General features: G+C 38.8%; 1 protein-coding gene across 3 annotated transcripts; it reads left to right on the top strand.

Annotated features, from left to right (window-relative positions):
- Positions 1-399: 399 nt before the first annotated feature.
- Positions 400-10,458, top strand: LOC149837618 (uncharacterized). 3 transcript variants are annotated; one of them, XM_090006154.1, is made up of 7 exons: positions 400-1,753; positions 3,751-4,131; positions 6,794-7,021; positions 7,101-7,455; positions 7,554-7,681; positions 7,812-7,947; positions 9,854-10,458. In XM_090006154.1, the coding sequence occupies exons 2-7, from the start codon at positions 3,785-3,787 to the stop codon at positions 10,091-10,093; spliced, it is 1,434 nt and encodes a 477-aa protein (XP_089862280.1). In that variant the 5' UTR covers positions 400-1,753; positions 3,751-3,784; the 3' UTR covers positions 10,094-10,458. The 3 variants fall into 3 exon arrangements, with proteins under 3 accessions (XP_089862280.1, XP_089862282.1, XP_089862281.1); XM_090006156.1 differs by lacking the exon at positions 9,854-10,458 and adding an exon at positions 9,588-9,759 and having other exon boundaries at positions 1,623-1,753; XM_090006155.1 differs by having other exon boundaries at positions 1,629-1,753; positions 3,767-4,131.
- Positions 10,459-10,708: the final 250 nt, after the last annotated feature.

The raw sequence follows: 10,708 nt of genomic DNA on the forward strand, positions 1-10,708 counted from the left end.
CTGTTTGAGTCAACAGGAGCGTTATCGCAAGTCTTCTTTGACCAGGCTTTATATCGTTGTATGACCAGCCAATGTTTTGTCTCAACAGCTGTCGAGGTGATTTTTTATTTTTCAAATGGGTGATGACTCCAGGGTTCACACTCAATTAGTACCAACCTTTGGGCAGCCCAGTCCTTAGTCGTTTCACTTAGGACTAGGGATGTAAACAGGTCGGACATGGGTCGGGTTTAGGCATTTCCAAGTCCGAGTTAATCGGGTTTGGTTTCCAATTCAAGTAGGGATGGAATTAGATAAAACCAAACTCGGAAAATGATTAGCTTTGAAACCTGACATTTACAGTTAATCAGGTTCCGGGTTTTGTCAGATTTGGGTTTGAATGCAAAACTCAAAATCAAACGCGCATACGATTATTAATCGGTTCCCAAGTTTCCTACCAAAAACCCGAGTAAACGGGTTTGGTTTGGTCGAGTACCGAACCCAAACCCTTTCTGTTTACATCCCTAATCAGGACGTGAGAGTACATATACCTAAAACCCACCTGGGCTTAATAAAGATTAGCGACAAAAGTTAAAAATGACAAAATATAGGCAGCCAAAAACTCAAGAGAATTTATTTTTTTTAAGAAATCTCACTTTTTTTGGCAAAATATCGGCAATAATAAATAAATGTAAAGTATAAAAATATAAATTTTATAAAGAAATATAAATAAAAATGATCTCAAATAAAAACTCTACAGTTTTTTCAAGACAAATAGTTAATAAAACATAAATATCACATCTAAAATACGATATTTATGTTTTTGATGAAAAACTCGGTAGAAATGAAAAAATATCACGAAAAAATACCGTTTTTTAAACTTTCGGGTAGATTCTCGTGATAGTTTGCGAGAGATGTGACTATGGACGTGCGTATTATGTATGGGGATGCGTTACCAATGCCACCCACAAAACCCATCATCACCCAAACGATATTTTAGGTATTTATAATTTTATCCCTAACTTCGCGTCAACTGCCCGACTCCCTTACCTGATCCGGACAATATAGCATTTACGCAATTTGTTAGTAAAAATGGCAGTCGTATCTTAATCTTATTTTTGACCGCTGGACTGGCACCGTCCACGCTAACATCCGATATGGCGTCATCCAATTGGCTCATGTGTCGTAGCAGATTGACACGTCGTCAGTTGCGTACCCCAAAAGGTGCGAGAGGGAGGTCGGATCGAGTCAGGCCTAAGGTGAACGGCATCCAACAACTATAGTAAAAAATCGCTTCGCTATCAGTCGTTTATTTTAAATGATTCAGATGCCGTCTATCTATAGCATGGACGGCTCTGAAAAATTTTGTGATGGTCATCTAGATCATAATCAATCCAGCTGCATTGATTGGATACCGTTCATCTTTTTATATGAACGGCTTCCAGAAAAATTAAAAACCGGGGCAGCAGGAGGTCGATGCGAAAAGTCCGAAGGGAGCCCCTCCGTCCTCGCCTACCCTCCTTTGACTTCTTCCCCCTCCCTCCTTCCTTCCCACCCATTGCCTCCTCTCTCTCTCTCTCTCTCTCTCTCTCTCTCTCTCTCTCTCTCTCTCTATATATATATATATATATATATATATATATATATATATATATATATATATCATCGTCTCCATCCCCAAAGCCCTAGCTTTCCCTGCCTTCTCCGTACAGTTAGGTTCGTAGACGCTTCCTCTACGGCCTTCTCCGGCGAGATCCAGAACCGACGGAAGATCAAGGTACTCTCTTTCTCTCTCATGAGGCCAGGTCTGGAGGGTTTAGGGATTAGGCGCCAGCCGGATGGAGTTTTTTATTTGTTTTTTGTTTCTTTTCCTTTTTTGTGTGTGCGCGCGCGGGATCTCGTCTGGACCTAGAATTCTCGTCAAAGCGGAAAGTTCCTTACAGAATAATGAATCAGATAGTTTTTTTTCTTTTCTTCTTATTTCTCTTCCGCTTGGTTTTTACTAAATGTATACTGTTAGTACCCCCGTGGGTGTTGATTTTTTTGAACCGCCCAAAGAATTTCGCATAATCCTATCCCGATCTGCGAATCCTGAGGCTATTTTTCGAGCTTTTCTTTCGTTTTTCGGGTTGGCTTCTAGCTCTATCTTAGATCTGCAAGGTTTCTCTTACAATCCGATCGGTGATTTTTGTCCCGTTGATTTAGGCCTTGCGCTTGTGCTGATTTCTGTTTACGAGGTATGATTTCTGGTATTAGGTGTGAGTATTGAGGCGAATTGGGTTTCTGCCCTTCTATGATCGGCTTCCTGGTTCATGGAAACCCTAGATCGGTGTTCTGATTTCAATTTCTGAGCGTTTGGTTGATATTCGGCGTGTTATTGTGGATATTGTCTTTGATGATGATAGCAAACTTCCTTTTTTGTGCTTCATTTTGTTTGCAAGTGACGTTGCAGCAGTTCTACCTTTATTCTGTTATAACTAAATTAAGGTACTTCTTGCGCAAAAATTTTATCTGATAAAAACAAAGCCCTTTAAACATTTCGTGATAATTTGCTGATATTTTCAGAACGTCTTTGTCATGACTCTGATTTCAATCATACTGAAATATTGTTTGGAAAAAAGATATTGTAGGACAAAGTATCACGATATTTTGTGAGTATCTCAAATAATTGACGCTATGTAAGGGCATATCCCTTTGCACTTTTGTCTTGTTCGCAGATATTTCTAGTGAAACTATCTGTTTAGAACAAGGATAACAGCATGTCTGTCTTTTCTGTGTCAATTATGAATATACACGATAAGATTGTGTTAAGAGGTCATACTGTTTCATTGACTTTCTTTTAGTTAATTTCCAAATTGACACCTAATTTTTCAGCATAATTAAAAAATACACCTATTTTTTGAAAATTTTAAAATGCACATAAACTTTGTCATGGTTAATCAAGAAAAAACTCAAGGACAGCTTTGCCATTAAATTTATAGTGAAATCTCAAATATGACCTTGAAAATTTTATTAACCGTTTTTTTTCCTCTTCTTTTTCTTCAAACTTTGAAGTCTCGCTTCTATAAGTTGACCAATTTGTTGTGACATGATGATGATGATGATCTTTACATTTTAAGGATAAATACAAACAATAAAATCGAAAGATTAACTGAGGAAGATACAAAATCAAAACCCACCTAATTCATAATCCTTGCGAGCCTACATATAAGACAAAGAATATGTTCTAATTTTTGGAGGCCAAAATGGTAATGTCTTTGTACTAGACCAACATAAGTTGGTAGTAGCTGCAGTTAACATTAAAAAGTTAGTTTTTGATCTTCATAAACAAAACGTTCATGCCTTTTTGAAAATTTCCTAACATTAGGTGAATTTCTTAATCATTCCAACAATTAGGTGCCATTGTGAACTTTTTCCTTTTTTCAACAAACTCTTTTCTTAATTATTTTGATGTGCTTTCTGGAGAAGCAAAACTAATATTGGGATATTCTTTTGAGCCACTGCTTTATATGTGGCTCATCTTTTTTCTTTGCCTTGAAGTTTGTGGGTATTTTGGATCTTAAGGGTATGCACTCTCTTGTCTTGTATATCGTTCTGATTCCATTGGACACATTATAGTTGGTGCATACTAAAGTGTTGGAGCTGTTAATTTTCATTCTGTTTTTCTAAAATCTTTAGATCCAGTTTTGTGGTTAGATTATTTGCTTTAAAAGAATTCCTTATTGTGGCATGAATCTTTACAATATTGTGACCATGAAGGCAAATAATTTGCAGAAACTGTTTGCACCAGTGATATCAAGGAAAGAAAATGCCAGGCGGAGGCTTCAGAGTGTTGCATCTTGTTAGACCTTTCCTTTCATTTTTGCCAGAGGTTCAGAGTGCTGAAAGGAAAGTCCCGTTCAGGGAGAAGGTTATATATACGGTCATCTCTCTCTTTATTTTTCTGGTGTGCAGTCAACTACCTCTGTATGGCATACATTCGACAACAGGTGCAGATCCATTTTACTGGATGCGTGTGATTTTGGCATCAAACCGTGGGACTGTCATGGAATTGGGTATCACCCCAATTGTGACTTCTGGATTAGTGATGCAACTCTTGGCTGGGTCAAAGATAATTGAGGTTGATAATAGTGTGCGTGAAGATCGTGCTCTCCTGTAAGCTCTCTCTCTCATTTTCTTTTTATTTTTGGGGGGTTGGGGGGTGGGAGAGGGTTCTGGAATGAGGATATGAGAGTTGCATTTGCCTCTAGCACTGATTTTCCAGCTAGAAAGCAAATCTAACAGAGGTTAGTGTATTGAGGAGAGGGTTGCATCTTTTAAACTCTCTGATGTGGTTTTCTTCTTATTTGACATAATGTGCATGACGTATTAAAGTATTTTCTGCTGAAGGTTGAAGGTTTTAGCACATATATTTGGTTGTTAAATTATTTACAAAAGAAATGCCTGCTGGTTGACTTGTATCATGAATGACACTTGATTTTAGCCTAAGGCTGGCGAAAGATAAATGTTATTTAGTCACAGAACTATATATACTGATGCAATATAAGTTGCCACAGGTTGGTAAGAAATTGGCAATTGAGGGACTTTGATAGATCAAGAATGGGAATTCAGGAAAGAGTCTATGATAGTGTAATGGTTGAATACAGACAGCGTCAATACCCCCAAGTCAGGAAGAATTTCTCATTAATATGATTTGGGTTGGTGGCTCACACTATTGTAAGCATGGGGTTTCTGGTTTTGAATCCTGCCTGTGCTCCAGCTTGCTTGTTAGAGGACTAAGAAAAAAAATCTAGTGTAGATTAAACTAACAATGGATATGCTTGATCTAAAGTATTTAGGTTTAAAACTATATAAGAAGCATGAGATAGCAACTTATGAAAAGGACAAACTCTCAAGTTTCTCAAATATCAAATCTTCAAACCTATGTCACAGGCAAACATCATTTTGGATTTGTGCCCCTGATGACATGGATATGCTGAGATGGATGCTGACACGGATGACCATTATTTTAATATTTTAATGATATTTTCAATAAAAACATTTGTATTAAAATATCAAAAGGTTGTTTTTTATTGATTAAAAATTTGTGTCCATGTGTCCTATTTTCTGAAAAAATAGAAATGTTGCTGGTGCGCTACACCAAACAAAACACAGAGAGAGAGAGAGAGAGAGAGAGCTTTTCAAATTACTTCAAGGGTAACAGGATAAGATAATTTTTTTTGAAAATAACATGCATGTAACCATGACACACATGGCAAATGTCAAGATAAAGAAAGAAAAACACTTCGTCTTTTCGTCTAAGGCTCAAAATGCATTGGTCTAGAAACAATTAGTATCTTTTTTGGATTAAGGGATCAAGGTTTACAATTTACATAGTTTATGTTATTAAAAAATGAAGTAAATATGTGCTTGAGGTCTCAATAATCATTTCTTTGGTTCTGTGATAATCATACCACCCCTATGATATGAGAACTCATAAATATATGTTAGACAAGAACATGGCTCACAAAGCGTACCTTTCTCCCTATTGCCTTCACTTTCTTCTCCACCATCCAGGACCCGGTTTCTCTCTCTAAATCATCATGCTTTCAGGTTGTCTAATTTAGTAGGATACAACCTTTTGCTGCTTTGAATCAGCCCTGCCTTGGTCTTCGAAATGACTCAAAATCCTTGAGGCTGGCAATGAATCGACTTAAAACATTGAAAGAAAAAGAAAGAGAGTCTATTGAGGTTTTCAGAAAAAGAGCAAAACAGTAAAAAGGAAAAAAATGCCAAACCGTAAAGTATAAGGACTAAGGAGAGATAATAGAGAAGAGTAGGAAGGGTGCTAACTGTTCTATTCATAATAGTTTTACACAGAGAAAAATAACTAACCCTCAATATATCAAGGGTTAAAAGCCTTCTATTAGATAGATGATAGATTTTATTTTTTTACTGGCAAGGCCAAAGATGGGTACTTACACGCTCGATTATGTTAAGAACCAGATAATTGTATAAGGTAACCAGAAGTTATTGTTATAGTAACTCTCTTTGAGAGAGAGCGATAGAGAGAGTAGTTATGAAGGAGCATAGCATTTCTATGTAATAGAGATTTAAATTTATGAGTCGAACCCGTGTCAGGTGTCCTCATGTCCATGTATCTTTGTGACATAGCTTTAAACAAGTCCCCTGTTGCATCCTTATATATGAAAATTCTAATTCATTTTGGACAACTTGGTTCCCTACACTGTCGTCTTAGATTTGCTCACAATTAACTGAAATCACTCCCTAAATTATACTCTTCTCTAAGGCCTTGTGCTTCAAGTTGATGTCAACAGCCAAGACTTCTACTTAAACTTGCATGCTTCTAAGTTGTGTCTTTCTTTGTGGACTGGAGAAAAACTTCTTCTGTGAGTCCTTTGACTCCTTTCCTAAGAAGAATAATGTATCCTATGTATTAGCTAAGTCTAAAGAGGGAATGCTTCACTTTGGAGTATATCATTGATCTTGATGATCCAAATTAAATATTAGGTATTGGTTTTCTACCTAGAGAAAATGAATACTATCATACATTAACAAGCATGCATGTAGTGTGACTGTGGTTATCGGATGCTTCTGCTATCTTCAGAAGCTGGAACTAGGTGCTTCTGAAATATGGCTCCCTTGTTATGGGTCACAGCTTCCAAGGGCATCAGTTTTTTGTTATGAAAATTATACCCTAACTAAAATGCATATTTATATAATTAATGAATTGGGATTCATGACAAAAGGAAACCTGGTTGACCTATTGACAAAATATGTCATAATCTCCCTTATGGAATATTCTTTATCTTTGCAGGAACGGTGCACAAAAATTGCTTGGGATTTTGATTGCTATTGGAGAGGCAGTTGCATATGTTCTATCTGGGATGTATGGTAATGTAAGCCAACTTGGAGCAGGAAATGCCATTCTGATAATTCTTCAGCTCTTCTTTGCTGGCATTATTGTGATATGCTTGGATGAGCTTCTCCAGAAGGGATATGGCCTTGGATCTGGCATTTCATTATTTATTGCTACCAATATCTGGTAAAATGTTGCCTTATTTTTAGTTAAGTATTTAACTAATGGAGTTATGCACACTCAACAATCATATGTGTTAATGCAGTGAAAGTATCATCTGGAAAGCATTCAGCCCTACGACAATCAACAGTGGTCGAGGGGCAGAGTTTGAAGGTGCTGTTATTGCATTATTCCACCTTTTGATAACTAGAACAGACAAGGTCCGGGCACTTCGTGAGGCCTTCTATCGGCAAAATCTTCCGAATGTGACAAATTTACTTGCTACAGTTTTAGTTTTTCTTATTGTCATCTACTTCCAAGGGTTCCGTGTTGTTTTGCCTGTGAGATCTAAGAATGCCCGTGGACAACAAGGCTCTTATCCAATTAAGCTTTTCTACACGTCCAACATGCCTATAATTTTGCAATCTGCACTTGTTTCCAACCTCTACTTCATTTCTCAGGTTCACATTGCTTTCCCTTTTGCACTTGGGAACTGTTGGATCATATGCATGGGTTCTTGTGAATTGGAAGTCACTTGTCTTTTTCATGCCTGTTGCAGTTGCTGTACAGGAGGTACAGTGGAAATTTTCTGGTAAATTTGCTTGGGAAGTGGAAGGAATCTGAATATTCAGGTGGTCAGTTTATTCCTGTTGGTGGTCTTGCTTACTACATTACAGCACCATCGAGGTGATTAGTCTGCTTTTTCATTTCCTTGCTTTAAATTGATCATCTGCACCTATTCAATAGCAGCTCTATTTGCATTCCTTTGATTCCACTGGTTTGTCCACATATCAAATTATTTGAAGATGTTTTGCAGCCTGGCAGATATGGCAGCCAACCCGTTCCATGCTCTCTTCTATATTGTTTTCATGCTATCAGCATGTGCACTATTTTCGAAGACTTGGATAGAAGTATCTGGCTCCTCTGCTAGGGATGTGGCAAAGCAGCTGAAGGTAAAATTTTCATTTAAGCTTTCTTCATTTATGGCATGCTCTATTATAGTCTCTAAAGAGAGTAGTACACTTGCGAGAAGATATCGAGTGCTATTATCAACCATGGGATTAAAAGTTACATATTTCCTCTAGGAAAATCTTGTTTTGCAGTGATATCCTGCGTAGTTCACATATGACAAATTAGTAAAGCTCAAAGCTACGCAAGATGAACAAGAAAAAATCTATGTTTACAGATATGGTGTTCCTCAGAATTATGGAAGTTTGAGATAATTCAGGCAAATAAACAAGTCTTATAAGCAAACTTGGGAAATCCGTGAATTATGAAAAATTCACAGATACTTGAATGTGAATATGATTTGTTAGAGGTTATGAAAGTTTGACTGTCATGGGGCTGTTTGTTCAAAGTTTTCCTTTGGTTACCAGAAACGTTAAAAGAAAAAAGAAACTCAGTTCTCTACCAAATAGTTGCATCATCCTTTGGCATACAATTTTTTCACATGGAAATGCCTGATGGAGCTTGTCATACCTGATGGATTGCCGAGTATGCTACCTGATTTGGCAATACATCAAGTTGCTTTTATTTATATATAACCCGACCTATGTCACATGGGTGGGGGTGCGGCATGCGGCACTTTCAAAAAACTTGGGTGCGGGGGTGCGTTAAAAATATAAAAAATTATATATATATATATATGTATATATATAATTTTTATGTTTTAAAAGAAAAAATAAATCCTGTGATGTTTCGGAAAACCCTACCCCTGTAAAACCCAGGATTTAAAAAAAATGGGTCGGACCCAAGTCGGTTTTGGACCCGACCCATACCCAAACTCAATACCCCACCCCCATGCTTTTATAAAGCAACAGAGGGGTTAGGGTTTTCTCCCTCCCCACCTCCGCCGCCTGCCCTGGTCTCTCCTCCCGTACGACCTCCAGCCGTCGGCCGATGGCTCGTTGGAGTGCCGACCGATAGCCTACCCTGCCCCCCTACGCTCGTCCCTCTCCCTCTCTTTGTTACACTCTCCTCCCCCTCGGTTTCCCTCCCTCTCGAGCTCCCTCAGTCACCGGAACCCCGACGAGCCTCACCGCTCGTTTCTCCCTCTCTCTCACGACGTTCTTTCGACAGCGACCCCCCTCCCGTGGGCACCCTGTTCGCCGGCGACTTCAGCGCCCTCCGCGGCCTTCTTAGGTAAACCCCACTTCCCCCGAGTCTTATTCTCCTTCTCCCTCGACCCTCCCGCGGGCAGCCTGTTCGCCGGCGAGAGCATTTTTTTTTTGGGGTTCAAAAAATGGACACAAATGATCCTGGGTGCAGTTTGCCCAGTCCCTGTGACTTAGAACCCGACATTTAGGAGATATTCGACACCCATTCCTGTATCATCATCGTGCTTATTTTTTCTAAGCTATCTACAGGGCAACGGTTGTTACATAGTAACAATTCAAAGCTCTTCCATGTGACTGCACTGTATCCAAAAGATGCCCATTCTGTCCTAAGCACGTCAGTTGGATGTTGGAAAATATCTCTATTCGTTTGCTGGAAGTTGAATGCTTTAATGTCATTTTACTTGCTAGGTGGTGAAGCTCTGGGCTTGGTATCATATAATATTATGCTCATTTGTTCAATTTTTTTCCTTATACAGGGTTCGTTTCCTTTTTCTGCTTCTGTAAAGATTTGCATCTATTTTCTAAATTCCAATCCTTGCAACAGTAATTCTTACTTGTACTCCAAGTCTTTTTGCCCTAGTGGAGTAATTTTCCTTATTGTCATGCAACTTTAATTGTATTTCAAAGCTTACTAAAACTGAGGGCCTTTACTTTGTATGGGATGTGCATTACTGTGGCAAATTTTACTGAAGTGGTGATTTTCCTCAGGTGTAGTTCTTTATATTCTGTTTCCGTTTTATAGGAGCAACAAATGGTGATGCCTGGTCACAGGGAGTCTAATCTTCAAAAAGAGCTGAACAGATACATACCCACAGCAGCTGCCTTTGGCGGTGTGTGCATCGGTGCCCTGACGGTGTTGGCAGACTTCATGGGTGCGATTGGTTCTGGCACTGGGATCTTGCTTGCTGTGACAATCATCTATCAGTACTTCGAGACCTTTGAGAAGGAGAGAGCCAGCGAACTGGGCTTCTTTGGATTCTAAGGCTGCTAACACTTACAAAGAATCAGGGTGGTGGCTGTGCTGGCAAGGCTCCCCAGCGGTTTTGGTGGGCTGAGAAATTATAGGTCAAGTTCTATCTTAGTGTAGCAATGCTTTCGTTTGGTTCTCACTTTGGCTTTTGAAACTGGACGGGACAGAAATACCACAGGGTAATCTAACGATGTATTTTCCCCCTACTCGAGGTGGAAATTAGTTGTCATCTACATCTTTTTTCCCATCAATGATTTTGCGTTATTTTACAGTGCGGAAGGGAACTGATTCCTTGTTGCATTGAATTTGAGTTAGATTTGATTAGCATGATGCATAACCACTTTTTGACTTAATGACGAGTGGCTTGGTTTCTTGTACGTAAGCCTTTTGAATTAATTAACGGTAATTGAGCATAAATTAACGGTAATTATTTCCGAGCCCCCAAGATCTGGTTTTTGCTGGCGCACATCCTCTTCCGATTTGATGATGCACTTGATTGCTTGGGTTGGCTGTTGACATCAAACTCATCCAACTATAATTTTTTTTCTAGACAGAGAAAGCTGGGGTTAGTCCGAACCCTACCAGTTATACAACTATACATACCATTGGGATTCGAACCCAACACAT

This window comes from Nuphar pumila, chromosome 5, assembly GCF_984573655.1.
Source record: "Nuphar pumila chromosome 5, dmNupPumi1.hap1.1, whole genome shotgun sequence".
In the NCBI taxonomy this organism is placed as follows: domain Eukaryota; kingdom Viridiplantae; phylum Streptophyta; class Magnoliopsida; order Nymphaeales; family Nymphaeaceae; genus Nuphar; species Nuphar pumila.